The sequence below is a fragment of the Geotrypetes seraphini genome, chromosome 2 (assembly GCF_902459505.1).
Source record: "Geotrypetes seraphini chromosome 2, aGeoSer1.1, whole genome shotgun sequence".
In the NCBI taxonomy this organism is placed as follows: Eukaryota; Metazoa; Chordata; class Amphibia; order Gymnophiona; family Dermophiidae; genus Geotrypetes; species Geotrypetes seraphini.
This window is the reverse complement of record NC_047085.1, coordinates 483,830,787-483,849,613: the sequence shown is the minus strand read 5'-3', so window position 1 is coordinate 483,849,613 and position 18,827 is coordinate 483,830,787. Positions and strand designations below refer to the sequence as shown.

Genomic DNA, 18,827 nt, shown 5'->3' with positions numbered 1-18,827 from the left:
ATTTAACTAAACAGCAGGTATTGAAGAGGAGATAGAATTTGATATACTGCCTTTCTGTGGTTACAAAATGGTTTATATATTATATACAGGTACTTATTTTGTACCTGGGGCAATGGAGTATTAAGTTTCCAAGTTTATTTCAGGCTTGATATCCTGCCTATCATAAAAAGTCTAAGTGGCTTGCATTTAAAATAAAGAAAAGATAATAGTGTTGACATTACATGGCAGTGAAGGAAAAAAAGGGAGGAACTATAATCCAAATAGGAAAAAGGGGCGGGGGGGAGGAAGTACTCTAAGTGTGGTCTTCCAACCTAATCGGATATGCCCAGTCAGAATTTAAAGACCTATGTTTTAAGATCTTTCTTAAATTGAGGTAAAGATTTTGAGTCTTAAATGAGTTGATAATAAATTCCAAAGTTCAGGGCCTTGTACAGAAAAAAATAGCACTATAGGTATCAGATATTATTTGATGAAAATAAGGAACGATAAGACAATTTTCATGAATAGATCTTAATGTTCTAGATGGATAATAAAGAGTTAGAAATCAGCTTAAATATAAAGGGGTATCTGCAACTTGAATTTTGAATATCAGTAATAAATTTTTATAAATTATTCTATGGGAAACAGGTAGCCAATGAGCGTTTTTTAGTAAGGGAGTAAGATGACCAAATTCACAATGACCAGTAATAAGTTCAATTGCAGCATTTTGAATAAGTTGAAGAAGTTTACGGTCTTTAATCCTAGTGCCTTTATAAAGGGAATTACAGTAATCCAAACGGCTGATCACCAATGAATAAATTAGTACATTAAGTGCAGGGTCTCAAGGAGCTGCAGAGGACACTGAAATTAACCATTAGGCTACTCTTCCTCAATACATTTTTTTTTTCCTCCAAGAAGGAGATGACATCTTTCTCGCCTTTTCCTAACCCTGTAACCTTACTGGTAGAATCCAGTAACAGTTTTTGCTGCAGAATATTAGATTTGATTCATTTGTGTGATAATAATGGATTGTCCTTTATACAGATAATGGACTTATTCATACATGGGGAGGGGGAGAATATGTGGGACATACAATAGCTATAGAGCTTGTGTAATCCCAGGTAACTACAGATGCCAAACTTTAGGAACAATAATGGGTTAAGCTTGTATTCTATAACGAAATTTAGACACCTAAATTCCATTACAGAATAGGTACCTCCCAGGGGGCCTCAGGGAACCTAAATGGAGGAGACCAGTTAAAGAATTACCCCCTTGTCATCTGAACTGGTGGCAGATAATCTCTGAAGCATTATAAAAAAATAAAAAATAGCACATGCAGGCTAACAGAGATGAGGCCTCTCGCATGATTCCTGTACAGCAGGAACCCGATGCTGACAAAATGCTTTCAGTGAAAGTGGCTCACCAGATGACAAATGCCAAGTTTCAATCCCAGACCATTAATATCTTCTATCTTATCAGCATTTAGTATGCAGCTAAAAGTCCATTAATTTCTTGTGTTTCTTCTTACAGGAGTTTTATTCTTCCGTTGAAGCTGCCATTCCTCCAAGAGTGGCAACAATGCTGGGACAGAGAGAGGAAGGAATAGAATGTGGTTCGGGGAAGGGTTATATATATTACATGCCAACTGCTTTCATTCATGTATTTTTTTAATGCAGCAAAACACATGAGCAGATGCCACGCTGGCATTTGTTTCATGATTTCATTATCAAAGGTTCTTATCTGCACAAAAGTATTAGACATCAGGCAGTGGCATAGCTGGGACTCAAGTGGGTCCTGGGGGGGGGGAGGAAGGACCAAAACAGGCCCCCTGTATCCAGAACCTCTCCCCACTCCTACCGCAAAATCCCCTTAGTCCAGAATCACTTCCCCTCTGGCCAGCATCCAGTTGCTTATCTGCCCACCAATCTTCCAGAAGCTACAGCAGAAGACAGCACTAAAGGATGACTCTCTGGCCAATGGTACCTTTCTTCTGCTATGTCCCGTTACTGATGTAAAATCCTGTGGGCAGAGGAATGGTCCTGCCGGCCAGAGAGGTAGCCTTTAGCACCGTCTTCTGCTGTAGCATCTGAAAGATCAGCAGGCAGACAGGTAAGCAACTGGGCATGGAGGGAAGGGGAAGAGGTGTCAGACCAGGGTAAGAACCACAGAATGGAGGGTTCATCTGCAGGCAGCTCCTACCATTGCGAGGCCCTGGGCATTTTGCCAGATTCACTCAATGTTAGCTATGCTCCTCATGTCAAGCTTTTATGAATTCACCAGAAATGAATGCAGTGCATCAGAAAACAGAAAAGTATAATTGTAGAATAAATAAATGTTTGGCCACAGTTTGCCCACCTTTGGCCTAGAGCCAACTTCATACAGATTATATCCAAAACATATCATCCGCCTAATGTAGCATCAGGATATACAAGGTGAATATTCCTGTGCCAAACTGGCTGCACAGGAAGCTCATGAACAGTCAAAGAGGACAGAACACAGCCTTTCCCTTATATTTACCTCTGGATCTTGTGTGCAGAAACCACCCAATAGGCTGAAAAATATTTTGCCATACACAGACACACACTGTGTATTTGAAATATGCTCATTTTGATGGTCCCCCTACACCTGATTTTTACCTTGCTTGAAGAACTTCACTGTACATGCTACATGGGAAATGATCCACTTATTAACTTAGCCAACATACATTTCATCTGGTTTCATGAAAAATCATTTATTAAATATCTCACCTGAATGTTCTTCTCACAGTCAGTCTGATGGTGTAGTAGCAGTTCACTTTCTAGAAGGAACCTTTTGCCACATTTATCACAGATTTGCATCCTACTGTGAGTGACGTTCATATGTTTCTCCAAGTACCATCTGTTATTAAAAACTCTAGGACACTTTTTGCAGGGATGATTCTGCTTCTCTTCCAGCTTAACTTTCTGGCCCATCTCATCTTGTTTCTTTTTCCCCTTTTTGCCCTGTTGATTCTCCATTGCTTTTGAACCCTCCTGAGACTTGGCAATGACAGCTGCTTTGGTTGATCTAGATGATCTGGTTCCTCTATGGGGATGCGCCAGTTTGTCTTTTCGAACCTCCGATACCTCCTCCTCCTCCTCTTCCTCCTCCTCCACCTCCTCCTCCTCATCACTTGATTCATCCATTTCCTCTTCACTCTGCTCATCCTCCTCCTCCCCAACATCTGCACCATCATCATCCTCGTCTCCCTCTTCATCTTCATTTTCATCTTCTTCTGACACACGCTCATCTATAACAACTGTAGCCTCATTAGGTGAAGACTTTCCATCTAGCCCCTTTGAAACATTTAAGGTCTGGTTGTTTAAATTGACTTCCACGATGATCTGCTCACGATTATACGAACTTTGACTATCTGTGTCCTCTTCAGAATTGGCACCTTCAATCTTGCATTCCGATGGTTCATTGTTTTTCTCCTCCTTGAAATATTGCTTTGGCAGTACTGTGGGAAGTTGAGATTTGGCAACACTGTCTTCTATGCGCACAGAGTAAGGGTCATTCCCTTCTCGAGCATATATCTTTGAATGTGGGGCTTCAACCTCTTGCTTGATCTCACAGTAGTACTGCGGGGGAACTGTACTAGCTCCACGGTTGTCCTGAGTAGCCATCTCACTTGCCATTGTTAATTTTAACAACCTACTGTTGATTAGATCCTGGCAAGAGGCTGCGATGTCACTCATCTGTAGGACTGCAGCAGCATTCAGCACATCCTGCACATTGCCAGCGTTAACTAGCAGTTTGGAAGTGTATATAAAGTTAAGAATCTGCTGGAGGCCTTGGGAAGTCAACGCCTCCAAGGACAGCTCCACCCGCTGAAGCTGCTTGTTCTGGGTAAATAGAGAGTGAAAGAACTCACTGTAGGCTGCAAGTACCCCCTTGTGAGCGGGAAAAGTGTTCTTCTGCTGAACCAGGACAATGTCTATGTCACACAGATCGGGCTGAAAAAGTCGCTGCTCATTCAGTCTGTCCATCAAACATGTGAAGTGGAGGGCAACATCCTCCAGCAAAGAGTACTCAGTGGAAGGGTAGTCAGTTGTTTTTTCAACTATCAGCTGTGAAGAAAAGAAAAGAAGAGTTGTTTTTTTTTAAATGCAGCTTTTACTACATTATTGCTTAGACAGGAATACATACATGTTCCGAAAAATAATTTTCTTTTTTTTATGGGCATTTCAAAAATTGGATTTCCCCTCCCATTATGCCGCGTCTAGTCTTTGCTGATTTCAAACTATTGCATACTAACCCCCCTCCCTTTTTTACAAAAACATAGTGCAGTTTTAGCGCCGGCCTTGGAGGTAACAGCTCTGACGCTCATAGGAATTCTATGAGTGTCAGAGCTATTACAGCTGCGGCCAGCGCTGTAAACCGCATTACGGTTTTGTAAAGGGGGGGGGAATAATTTATTTGAATAAAATGGATAGTTTCCATGTCATTATTATTAGATTTGTAATGTACCTTAGCTGTATCATTTCTGAAACCATTTATTCATTCAAATATATTACATGAATTTATTTCTATACTGAACACAAGTTACAGCATTACCAAGTAGCTCATTTAAAAATAATACCAGAGAAAATATTATTTCACTCAATCCACAGTTAAGCTCTAGAATCATTGCTAAAGGATGTGATAAAAGTAGTAACATTTCATTTTAAAAGAACGTATATCCTGTATTTATCTATTTCAACACGGCTGACAATAAAATGTGACTAGACATCTAGGAATTTCATAATATAAATCACAACTCTTCAAATTATTCACAATACAAACTTTCTAAATAAAAATGTATTCAACAATTTCTGAAATGTAAAATAGTTAATCTCCTTAAAGATAAAGGAATAATTCCACATTGATGCTGTCTGATAAGATAATGTACTAATCACTAATATGTGTCCTATGAAATTTAACAGCATTGTTGGAAGAAAAGCTTAATAAATATTTTTACCCCCCTAGATCTTCCCTGAAGCAATTAAAATCAAAACAGCAAATCACCAACAATTTAAAAACTGGGGTTGACATCAGTAGGTTTTTGCAGTTTTGGTGCATGTATTACTTTTGTGCTGTACTGCTGTTTCTCTATTGTTTTTTGTTATAAATAAACAAAAATACAAAGCTTAAAGTATATCCAACAATCAACTGGCAGCCAATGTAGCTGCATCAAAAGATGTGAAATGACTTTAAACTTAGAAACTGGAGAAAAAAAAAAAATCAATCCGGCATTGGAATTTAGTACAAGTTGAAGTCTGGCCTTCTAAAATCTTGTGCAACCAATTTAAATGATATTACTGTAGTCCATCTGAGAAAGAACTAATGATTGCCCAAAGATTCGGAAGACCAGAAGTTCAAAAATCCTTTAAAACAGCTCTTTCCATGGGGAAACATTAAAAAAATTGTGGGGCCAATGTAAGAGACAAGCTGACTCTGTTTTTCTTGGACAGTCCTGCAGTGTCATAATATATTCTGTTTTCTTGGTGATGCCTGTTGTTCTCTTCCTCTGACTACCACTGTTTGCTTATTTTTATCCTGTGTTCTGCTTGTTTCTCTTGTTGACTAATAAAAATGATTTAAAAAAAAACAAAACAAAACACACAAAACAGCTCTTAATTTCTTTAAAGTCAAAGAGGAGGTTGTTTTTTTTACCACTTTAATAATCTGATTTTTCATATTAAGTTGATCATCTTTCACACCTAAAAAAAGGGAAGACATTTCCCATCTATAATCAAGACTGAACTCAGATAATGAAAAGTCAATGCTCTGTACTCGAGGAGATCCAATTTGAAGGAATCTGGTTTCACCTTTATTTAAATGTAACGGATGACTGATTACCCATTTAATTCACAACATCCAAACACTGCCTCAAATGAATACTAATGTCTGAGCCAGTCTTTGGTCTCAGAAAGAAAACAGTAATGCCATAAATAAATGACATCACACTGATCTCCTAAACTTGGCCCAAAGACCACATCAAAACATTAAATACAAAATCGGTGAAAGTGGTAAGCCCTGAGGCACCCCTGATGCATTTCCCTCCATCTTTACCATATATGACCTCAATTCAAAAAAACCAAAACATGATATAAATGCCAGCTTTTCTTAATTATGACTGGGATAGCTATGCAGATGGTAACTTGTAATTGGAAAAATTATGATCACCTCAATTTTCCTTTTTGGTGAGCAAATTTATGCTCCAGCTATAGGTATGAAAAAATGAATGCTGACATGTTAGGGGCATAGTAATTTATTTAAACTGGTTTGGGGCCCGTTGACGTCTTTTATTACTTCATTATAGTTTTCTTTTGTCTTTAATTTTTGTTTATTTCCACTCACATCCAGAGAAGGGTGAGAGGGTGAGGGGGGGAGGGGCTATTTCTATCTTAATCTTAGCCCTTTGAGTATATGCATCCAAGGTGGGTGGGAGGAGGGTATGTTTACATTACTATTTTAAATAGGGAAAGGTTATTGAAAGAATCTATGTATTTGTATTTTTATTGATTAGTCATTGGGTGGGTGGGTGGGTGGGATAAAATGGCTGCTCATGCATGTCTAAGATGAATGTGCTTTTCTTAATTTATTATATGTTTATATACTTGTGTATTGCACTGTTAATATTTGAAAAATTAATAAAGAATTAAAAAAAAAAAAAAAAAATCAACCCTTAAACCAATTCAAGACTAATTTTGGATGCCAAACTCCTGTAATATGTTGGTTAATAACTGATGATCTAACAGATCAGTTACTGTAGCTGGGTAAAAAAAAAATAAGATTCAGACGTGATCTTAGGGGAAAGGTCCACAAACCTTTTAACAAAGCATTCTTGGGGCACATCACTATTTCAGGATGCTGCCAGATACTTGCAACTTGGACTGGCCACAGATGGAAATAGGATACTGGCTTCATGGAATTTGGTCTGATAAAGGTATGGCAGTTCCTATGTTCCTAGATAGTTTTAGAATTCTATAACAGGTACAAGATCCTTTATCCAAAATTCCAAAGACCGAAAAGCTCCCAAAACTGAAATTTGACGTGAACCAGAAGTAGTCAGTTTCCCCGATGTGACACATGCTGAAACCAACGCAGGTGCATGTGTTTCTCCTGTTGTATGCGCAATTCAAGTTGAAGGACTGGAAAAATGGCAAAGAGCTGCAGATTCCACTCAGGGTGGCAGTGAGAAGAAGTAAAAAAGGAAGCATTTATTTCTGTCAACAGCACAGAAAGTTGAGCTATTGGAGAAGTTTGATCATGGTGTATCTGTACAACAGCCGACTGAAGAATATGGTGGCAATTTTATGGTCTTGTCTTTTCTGACCATTCCAAAATCTGAAAAATTCCACAAATTGAAATATACCTGGTACAAAGGATAAAGGATTTTTTTTAACCTGTATAATAGTAAATATAAAATTGTATCCACACATAGCATTCTGTTAAATTTCTCTTGAAGAGAAAGTGAGGCCCAGGGCATAAAAACATTTGAAAGAAAAATGCATTCTCTGCAGATTTATTTATCCTGAAAACAGCAGATTAGTGTTTATAGAATGCCCTCTGCACTTTCTGGCATTGTGTCCACCTTCCCCCCAAAAAGTGTTATGAAGGTACTAATGTATCTTTAAAAAAAAACAAAAACAACCTACTCTCCCTGCCCTGAGCTGAGCTTCAGAAGACTGCTTTAGAGTTTCCCTTGCTATTCAGCTATTTGGGGCTTCCGGTTCTGCACATGTTAGTCGCTTTCTCAGACTGATCAGATGGAATCATGCCAGACCTCCGTGAAACTCATTTGCATGCAAAATTGTTTCAACATTGATTGCCGTTTTCAAATTGGACTATTTACCGGTACTACAGCGATTGATGTTGAAACAATTTTGCATGCAAATGAGTTTCACGGAGGTCTGGCGTGATCCCATCTAATTAGCCATTGGAGAAAGTGACTGACATGCGCAGAGCCAGCAGAAGTCTCCTGAAGCTCAGCTCAGGGCAGGAAGAGTAGTTTTATTTTATTAAGGTCACATGGAGGGGGATGGAAAGGAGAAAGATGGCAGGACATGGGGAGAGGGAAGGAAAGGAGACAGATACTAGACCATGAGGTGATGGGGGCTGGAGGGAGAGAGAGAGAGAGAGAGAGAGGGGGGGAAAAAGAGAGAGAGAGAGGGAAAAAGAGAGACAGAGAGAGACAGAGACACAGAGAGACAGAGACAGAGAACCACATGGGGTGAGGGGAGAGTACTGGCCATATGGGGTGAGGGGGGCTTAAGGGAAGGGAGAGAAAGAGAGAGTGATGGACACATGGGGTTGAGGGGGTGCTGGAGGAAAGGGAGAGAGACACTGGACTGGGGGCTGGAGCTGGAGCTTAAGGGAAGGGAGAGAAGGTGCTGAACTTGCAGGGGGGAGGATAGAGGAAGGGAAGGGAAGGTACAGAAATGGAAGATGGATGGTAAGCATGGAGAAAGAAGAAAACGTCAAATGGGCAGGAGATCCTGGTGAGCAAGTTAATAGAAGACAAACAGAAATCAGAGCCTGGAACCAACATGTTTTGAATAATAAAATAACCAGACAACAAAAGGTAGAAAAAAATAAATTTTATTTTCTATTTTGCGATTACAATATGTCAGATTTGAAATGTGCATCCTGCCAGAGCTGGTGTTAGATATAGACAGTGAGCTAGGACCTAATAGTATTTGTTTTGTTTACACATGACCGCGTTGGGGTGGGGCTGCAAAATAAACCCGGCAGCTAAATTTTAAAGGTATAGCATAGAAAGCAAATCAAATCATATATATCTATATATAAAATTTGATTCAATTGGCAAAATCAAATCAAAATTTTTTCCTTGGACATCTCTACTGTGGATCACCCTCCTGTAGGGAATAGTAAGGAATTATAAATACTAAAAGGGGTGCCCATTTAAAATGCAAAGAAGGTTCATTATCAGTTTAAACTAAATACAAAATTTGATTGGTAATCTACAATAATGGGCTAATAGGGGGAAACGTGCTCAAATTTACTCATACCGGAGAGAAGTCAAATAACTGTAGAACTCACTTGAGGGGCAAATACAGAAATGTGGTGAAAAAGGCACATTTAGGAAATTACTTACTACACAATTGTTTGTAAATGCCTTTTTCTAGACAACGATTCCTCTTGACTCCTGATATTCTGAGATTCTGTATGCAATTGCTTGTATAGGCCTTTTCTGGCATCGATTTTCCTGCTGCTGATTTTTTGAGAAGCTGTTTACTTCTGTTTGTGTGTTTTATTTTGTTTTATAAACTTATGAATGTAATATAATGTAAACTGTTTAGGTTTTAAACGGTATAGAAATTTTTAAAATAAATAACTGTTTTGAAAAACCTGTAGTCTTTTTTTTTTTTTTTAATAACTTCCAATGAGCCCATTGCATCCCTCTCCGATTCTCAGGCATTTACCCCTTCAACATTTGAAGCAGATTTTTTTTCTGAATTCAAAGATCACAGAGTACTTTCAATGTAGATTCCATATGAGGGGGGTTCAAGATAGTTTCAAGTTTATTATGTCTCGATATACCGCTTTACATACCAAAGTGGTTTACATCTTTACAGTGTTAAAATATTAATTAAAAGTCAGGGGGATGGACAAAAACTAATAGCAACTATTAAGACAAAAAATTGAAACAAAGGGAAAAAGGGTAGGGATACAATTTTTTAAAAAATAAAAGGAGAAGGTACAGGAGAGAACATCAGGGAAGTGGGTTGTCTGGAATTAGCCTCTTTGCTTTTATTATTTTTTTTATCATCAATTGTAAATCTCATAAGCGTCTTTGAAAAGAAAAGTTTTAAGATTGGATTTAAAGTTATATAAGCTAGTTTCTTGCCGTAGGGTTAGGGGATCCACATTATATCAGATCTACAATACAACATGTAACAAAAAATTGGATCCAGCTTTAAACTGTATTATAATGATCCCACATTATATGGAGTCTATAGTATATATCATATAAACAAACCTTTAAACCAAAATACTAAAGTGAGAGTGTTTCGCTTTCACAACCTTTTAAATTCCAAACTACGTATGTACTGTAATATATCAAAGTTTAAAATCAAGGGAAGCAACCAGACAACTAAATTTGTTTGCTGGGTATAAATGAGAACATATGGATTAAGTATTTGAATCATACTCTGTCTGCAGCTTCTTTGTTACCTCTGGATGTACTGTGCAACCCAATCCCCAATCATTTGTCTGCATGTGTTGAAGAAAACCAGTTCTACAAGAAGCGATAGACTATCCCTTACAAACATAAACCAACAAGACTAGCCCATTTTGGATGTGACAAAGGAAGTGTATGTTTTGTTCAACTTATTGGCCTACTCTTAATATTTGCATAGCATGACTACCACAGGATAGCTCAATCTCTTTGCTATATGCAGAAGCATGGCGTAAATGAGCATGAGTCCAGCCTCTTTCATTTGAAAGGAAGCTCTAGAATGAGAGAGCTTAGGATGAAATTAAGAGGTGATAGGCTCAGGAGTAAAGGAAATACTTTACATAAAGGTGGTAGATGCGTGGAACAGTCTCCTGGAAGACGTGGTGGAGACAGATTGTGTGAATTCAAGAAAGCATGTGATAAACACGGGGGATCTCAGTGAGATGAATAGATAATTAATGGTTACTGCAGATGGGCAGACTGGATGGGTCATCTGGCCTTTATATGCCCTCATGTTTCTATAACCATAAAGATCTGTGACAACACAATGCAGGTGTAAAGAGCCTTAGCCAATAGGGAAAGGAGAAGATAGTGGATGCTATGGATGGGCCATTTGGCCTTTATCTGCCATCATGTTCACCATCGACTTGAACCTCTGACTTATCAAAAGACTCCAAAAGAAAGGGGGGGAGGAAGTGGGGGGAAGAGGGAGGAGCACCTCTTCACATATAGATATTTGGTCCCTTTGCCCCCATTAACTGATCTCGTCAATCTCCCATCCCCTCTTTACTACCTCCTCTGCTGTACTTTCCCCTCTTCTCTCAAATCCCCTGCCCTCTGTTCCCTTCACAGACTCTCTCCTTTATCCTTCCCCCTTGTACTCCCACCCCTTGTCCTCCATACCCTTTCCCCTTAGATGCCCTCCCTCCCGATGCTCCCCGCGGCTGAATTCAACCACTTTTGCCTCTTCAGGGCAGCTCCACTGCTATCAGGAGCTGCTCCAACGGAAAAACTGCTTCCTGCGGCAGGGGAGAGAGATCAGGTTGGTGTGGGAGACCAGCTCCGCCTCCCGATGTCCCGCCCAACTTGAAATAGGAAGAGACAGGGAAATCAACATAGCTATAGTTTTAGGAAGGAGTCACAACAACCTGCAAACATTAATTTCCTAGTGTTACTATTGATCTATTTAATAAGCACTAACATTAAGGACGTTAACTCACTCTATCCACAACTTCCCTCTGTCCATAACCCTGATGTACCAATTAGGCTCCTAATTAACCAACAGGAAGAAAGAGTAAATCATATTAAAGTAATCACAAGTAACGGAAGACAAGAACACACCCTTAAAAAAAGGGTAAGGGAAGTAAAACCTATCCGAGCCACCACTCACCAGACCTACCACATCCACTTCAGTTCCCTGTGCTTACCTCAATACTAGATTGGTAAGTAACAAAGCTTTCTTAATCAAAGATTGGATCATCAGCAAACAAATAGCCTGTTTCTTTCTAATGGAAACATGGCTATTGTCTGAAGAGGATCCAATAATAAATGACCTTCTACCAGCTAACTTTAAAATTCACATGCTAAACCGCGAGGACAGAAGAGGGGGAGGATTAGCAGTTATTCTCAAGGAAGAATTCGAACTCGAATCAGTAGATTTCAAAATAACCAATCAGTTAGAAATACTAGCCTGTAAAATTAGCAATAAGGAACTAGAAGAATCCCTCTCTTGTATTTTATTTTATGTACCACTGAAAAGTTGGACAAAAGCCAGAAAGGACTTCAACGAATTCATTCTACATAACACTATTACTCCTTCTTACAACATTATTGCACATAAACCTACATTTAGAAGATGATGACAACCCAGATGTGAAAGATTTTAACAACTTTCTATCTTCGCTCAATTATAATCTCCCTTTACCCACACAAACTCATGAAAAAGGTCATCATTTAGACGTGGTAGCTATGTCCACAAAGGAGATCTTAGATCCTTCCATCTCTCTTTGTGACGGCACCTGGTGTCATGATATCTGGTCTGATCAGTTTACCTACTACTTCAATCTAATCTGGACTCATCTAAAATCCAAAACACACACAAAGATAAAAAAAAGAACATCTCACAAGGGGTCATATCAATCCAGAGGAATATTGGTCACAATACGAATTACAAAAGGAGATAAAAGGGGATGATTTTGGGGAGCACTGGATGAAAACAAGCACATTCATTTTAGATAAAATTGCCCCTAAATGAAATAGTAAAAATTGCTCAAATAAATATAATAAATGGTTTGACACCGAACTATTAAAAATGAAACAATCAGTAAGACGACTAGAAAGGATCTGGAAAAAAACTGGAAAAATATCAGACCGGAATAATTGGAGATCCAACATAAAAAGTTATAAACAATTGACAAAAGAAAAAAGTAAAACATTCTACTCATCCAAAATCGACACATCCAATACAAGCTCGAAAGGAATCAACACAAAAGAATTGTTCAACTTGGTTACGAATTTATTCGACACCACACGCCACACTCAATCCACGCATAATATTAAGCTACCTTCAGCAAATGATCTAGCACAACATTTTGATTCAAAAATTATAAACCTAAGAAATAACTGTTCAATAAATGACATATGTACACATCAAATAACCAACATACAAGGAAATGAAATACCAGCAGATTATGATTTGGAATTCCTTCCAAGATTTAGAATGGAATAATTACATCAAACTATACAAGTAGTACACAAAATCATACTGCATTCTAGATTCCTGCCCCCCCTGATATCATGAAAGCAGCTCCATTAGACTTTAAACTAACTTTGTGGAACTATCTGACCAATAATCTCAAAAATGGAAAATTCCTTACTAATAATGGTCACATTATAATAACCCCAATTCCAAAAAAATTGTAAACAATCATTAGCATCAGTAACTAACTATAGACCAGTGGCATCCATTCCATTCTTTGTAAAAATCATGAAAGGACTGGTACATACCCAATTGATAGAATACCTGGATCAGTTCTCTCTTTTACATGAAACCCAATCTGGTTTTAGACCATTGTTTTGCAGACATCTTGGATAACTTACGCTCCTTATTTAACAAGGGCCACAATGCCCTGGATCATGCAATTTGACATGAGTTCGTCTTTCAATTTGGTGGATCTTGAGAAATTGTTACAATGGCTTGGACGCAATTGGCATCAGAGGAGAGGTATTGGACTGGTTCCGAGATTTCCTTATATTCCACACCTATCAAGTACGCTACAATTACAACCTCTCTAATACCTGGAGCAACCCATTTGGAGTTCCTCAGGGGTCACCACTATCCCCAATGCTCTTTAATGTTTACAAGTCATCATTAGGTGCACTACTGGCCCAGCAGGGAATAAAATTATTTAGTAACGCAGACGACTTTACAATCATTATCCCATTTGCCATTTCTCTCTCTGAAGCTACCCCCATGGCAACATTAGTACTAAACTTGATGGAACAATGGATAACTGAATTTAGACTGAAGCTTAATTCAGAAAAAACAAAGTTCTTTGTAGCCTCACCACACCCACTTGTCACTAAAACATCACTATGCATCAACAAACTCAGTTACCCTATTCAACCTACAATGAAGGTTCTGAGAGTAATACTTGACCAAGGCCTAACCATGAAAGACCAAGTGGACTCATTGGTTAGAACAGATTTCTTTACTCTCTGGAAGCTTCGGTCCATCAGAGCATACTTTGACACTTCATCATTCAGAATTCTGGTACAATCCCTCTTGACTACTGTAATATCGCCTTCCTGGCAATCTCCCAGAAGAACATGCAGAACACAGAGGTTAGGCTAATTTTGGGGTTGAAGAAGTCCGATCACATAACCCCTTCCTACAGACTCCTGCACTGGTTGCCAATGGAGGCACATGCAAAATTTAAGCTGGGATGTTTCTGCTTTAAGGCACTATACGGCTTAGCCCCTAAATATATAACTGACCTCTTCACCTTCTCGACCAACAAACATAAGAGAAGCTCACATCCGAAGTTCGTCTTACCACAGGTTAGAGGATGTAAATTTAAGACACCATCAACATCTTCTCTCTTATCAAGCAGCGTCATAGGGCAAAGACCTGGAAAAATTACTTAGGCATACAAACAACTATGGTGAATTTAGGAAACACCTAAAAACATATCTGTTCTCAAATTACTTAGGTAGCTGATCCGCATAATCTCTCCCACAACAACCACTCTCATTTACTGTTAGTCACTAATCTCCAACTATGCAAGTTCTACTCAATTGTAGCATTCTTTTTAATCATTGTAAACCGCATAGAACTTCACGGTCCTGCGGTATATAAACTGCTATTATTATTATTATTATTAAGCTCAGACTGCTATCTTCAACCTATCTGGAATTTAGAAAATTGTTAAAAACATAATGCTTTGACAAATTTTTAAACTAATGGATTATAATTCACTTTGAGTGTCCAGTATCTTTATTCTGTAAACCGCACAGAACTGAGAGGTAGCTGCGATATACAAGCATACTGTTATGTTAACCCCTCATCTCTTTCTAATACCTCCCCCCACCTCCATATATTCATTCCCTCCCCTCCCTCTCTATCCTTCCTTTTCCATTCTCACTCCTATAACTCTTTTCCTTTCTTTCATCCCCTTCCAAACAAACCTATGTGTAAGGACGTACTATTGCTTAGGCCAGTGGTCAGCAAACTGCAGCTCTTTAGCCACTTGAGTGCAGCTCGCGGCTCGTCTAGAGCAGGGGTGCCCAACCTGCTTCCCTTCCCTTCTCCCTGCCCTCCCCCAAGCCACCGCCATTGGGGAACAGGTTGCCACCGCCGCCATCGGGGAACAGGCCGGCGCCGAGTTCTGAGCTCTCCCTGCTTCCCTTCCCCACGGGGCTGACCAACTCTTGCCACCCGACGTAAATTCCGACGTCGGAGAGGACATTCTGGGCCAGCCAATTGCTGCCTGGATGGCCCAGAATTTCCTCTCTGACGTTAGAATTGACATCGGGTGGCGAGAGTTGGTCGGCCCCGCAGGGAAGGGAAGCAGGGAGAGCTCAGAACTCGGCGCCAGCCAGTTCCCCCATGGTGGTAGCTTGGGGGAGGGCAGGGAGAAAGAAAAAAAGAAAGGGGGAAAGGGAGACAGAAAGAAAGAGAAAGACACATACAGAAAGAAAGGGGGCATGGAGAGAGAAAGAAAGAAGGGGGGCTGGGTGAAATAAAGAAAACGTTTGGGGAGGGAATGAGGTCTGGAGGAGAGGAAGCATACAGGAAGCTGAAAGAAGGGAAGAAATATTGGAGGCACAGTCAGAAGAATAAAGTGCAACCAGAGACTGATGAAATTACCAAACAAAGGTAGGAAAAATGATTTTATTTTCAATTTAGCGATCAAAATGAGTCCGTTTTGAGAATTTATATCTGCTGTCTATATTTTGCATTATGGCCCCCTTTTACTAAACCACAATAGCGGTTTTTAGCGCAGGGAGCCTATGAGCATCGAGAGCTGCGTAGGGCATTCAGGGCAGCTCCCTACGTTAAAAACCGTTATCGCGGATTAGTAAAAAGGGAGGGGGTATATTTGTCTAGTTTTGTATAGTTGTTACTGAGGTGACATTGCATAAAGTCATCTGCCTTGACCTCTTTGAAAACCTGCGGAATATAAATGATAATTAACATTTTCTCTGCATACAGTGTGCTTTGTGTTTTTTAAAAATTTTATTGCTGGTAGATCATTTTAACTTGGCCATGAAGTTAAGGGGGAGGGAGGGAGGGGAGCTGCTAAAAGACATCTAGTAATCCTTGCAGTCTTGACTGTGCAGGGAACTATTTTTGTAAAATCATGTTTTGTTATGTGACTGGCATTATTTAGACTTTAATTTCTATGAATGAATAGAATGAAAATGATATAAAATTGCTTGCTTGTTTTTATGTGCGTGCGCTGAAGGGATATGGAGAGAGAGTGGATTGAGGATGCTGAAGGGAAATGGGGAAGAGAGAGTGGGGAGAAGACGCTGATTTATAAGTTGACAATTGTACAGGATATTGTTTCTTTTTATACTTTAATATAATAAGTTTAGTATAAAACTATTCAAGGCTTGTGTTGATGGGATCAGGTGGTTTGCGGGGATGGGGACTAAGCTCACGGTGATGGGGCGGGGACAGAGACAAATGTTTTCCCCCATGTCATTCTCTAAGCTCTGTCACGAATCGATTTCGACTACGTGTGGGCGAGCGGGGTGTCGGTTGGGTTGACGTAGCCGTCGTAGCGCAAGTGGGCACGGGCTATGGCTCTCAAAAAAAAAATCTTAATCATTGTACTGAGCAGGGCTGTGGAGTCGGAGTCGGAGGAAATTTCGGGTACCTGGAGACGGAGTCAGAAGTACAAAAAACTGAGGAGTCGGAGTATTTATTTACAGACTCCATTTTTGAACTTGGCATACCAATCATGAGCAATTCTTTAAGCTATAGCACCCACTATATACACAGCACAAATGTTGCGAGCAGCTTCTGCGGCCTTAGAACCTTGATTAAAAGCAAAAAGAAGGTGGTGTTGAAAATGCTAATTTCTCTCAACTTGACTTTACATTTTAACTATCTGAAAATTAACCAGTGCTGTGGAGTCTGAGTCGGAATCTGAGGAAATTTCGGGTACCTGGAGTCGGAGTCGGAATCTGAAGTACAAAAAACTGAGGAGTCGGAGTCGGAACATTTATCTACCGACTCCACAGCCCTTGTACTGAGTAGACACCGAAGAGGGAGTGGAAAATATGAAAAAGGATCTGCAAAAGTTAGAGGAATGGTCTAATGCCTGGCAACTAAAATTCAATGCAAAGAAATGCAGAGTAATGCATTTGGGGATTAATAATCAGAAGGAACCATATATGCTGGAAGGTGAGAAGTTGATATGCACGGACGGGGAGAGGGACCTTGGGATGATAGTGTCCGAAGATCTAAAGGCGAAAAAACAGTGTGACAAGGCGGTGGCTGCTGTCAGAAGGATGCTGGGCTGTATAAAGCGAGGCGTAGCCCGTAGAAGGAAGAAGGTGTTGATGCCCCTGTACAGGTCATTGGTGAGGCCCCACTTGGAATATTGTGTTCAGTTTTGGAGTCTGTAAGGACATAAGAAGAGTTGAAGCAGTCCAGAGGAGGGCGACAAAAATGATAGGAGGCTTGCGCCAGAAGACGTATGAGGAGAGACTGGAAGCCCTGAATATGTATACCCTACAATATGATTCAGACGTTCAAATACTTGAAGGGTATTAACGTAGAAAAAAATATTTTCCTGAGAAAGGAAAATGGTAAAACCAGAGGACATAATTTGAGGTTGAGGGGTGGTAGATTCAAAGGTAATGTTAAGAAATTTTACTTTACGGAGAGGGTGGTGGATGCCTGGAATGCGCTCCCGAGAGAAGTGGTGGAGAGTAAAACTGTGACTGAGTTCAAAGAAGCGTGGGATGAACACAGAGGATCTAGAATCAGAAAATAATATTAAATATTGAACTAAGGCCAGTACTGGGCAGACTTGCACAGTCTGTGTCTGTGTATGGCCGTTTGGTGGGGGATGGGCTGGGAGGGTGTAGATGGGCTGGAGTAGGTTTTAAAGGAGATTTCGGCAGTTGGAACCCAAGCACAGTACCGGGTAGAGCTTTGGATTCTCGCCCAGAAATAGCTAAGAAAAAAAATTAAAAAATTTAAATTCAATCAGGTTGGGCAGACTGAATAGACCATTCGGGTCTTTATCTGCCGTCATCTACTATGTTACTGCTGATTTTGGCTCTTTTGACTAATGAGTTTGCCTACCACAGCCTTAAGCAAAATGAATCTTAAACACATCACTTAGTTTTGGCCAAAGAGCCTAACCTGCATTACTCTTTCCATTTGAGGCATTCTGCGCTCTTTCCCAGGTCCCCATACCGCTGTAGCTAGAAGCAATTAAGGGCAGGTTCAAAGAAGCAATTCTGCATACTAAAAGGATATCCACTGAGAAACTAACTGTTTGGCAAACACTGAGCAGAAACACTGACAGTGACCTTTTTGCCAAGATGTACACCATGAGCCAAAATTTACTTCCTTTTCCCCTATTGTAGATGGGGTGGAAGATGGAGGTGGTCACTGGCTCCAACCTATCTTCTCTCCTCCTCCTCTTTTTATAGCACTTAATTTTAGTTGGTGCTCATTTAACCATTGCTTCACTAGAGTATGCTTATTTGGGAATCAGGTTCCTATGGCCAAAGGTTCGATGGTCACTTGTGACCCTTGGGAATGACTAGTGAGTATTTTTGCAATTTTTTATATGTTTTTGTTTTTTATGTCCTTTTTGAGCTCATACTTTAATTCTCTTTAGCTTTTTTTTGGGGGGGGGGCGGGGGATATTTGGAGGTTGGTTAGGTTTATACACTACTGAACTCCTCATTGATTGGTGAGTATAAGAGTATAGCTCCTCATGTTGATTATTCTTGCCATCCTAGGTCTGCTAGACTATTGCAACATCCTCTATCTACCCTGCAACAATGACAAAACAATTACAAACAATTCAAAACACAGCTCTGAGGCTCGTATACTCACTGAGGAAACACGACCACATTACAGAGGCAAACCTCAACTCACACTGGCTTCCAATTC

The 18,827-nt window shown here is 39.8% G+C and overlaps 1 protein-coding gene across 1 annotated transcript in view; it reads right to left on the bottom strand.

The window, feature by feature from the left end:
* ZBTB47 (zinc finger and BTB domain containing 47) overlaps positions 1-18,827 on the bottom strand; it is a 209,994-nt gene that overhangs the window by 76,039 nt on the left and 115,128 nt on the right. The window contains exon 2 of the mRNA XM_033931788.1: positions 2,727-4,067. Within this exon, the coding sequence (XP_033787679.1) occupies positions 2,727-4,067 (1,341 nt within the window). The remainder of the gene's footprint in view (positions 1-2,726; positions 4,068-18,827) is intronic.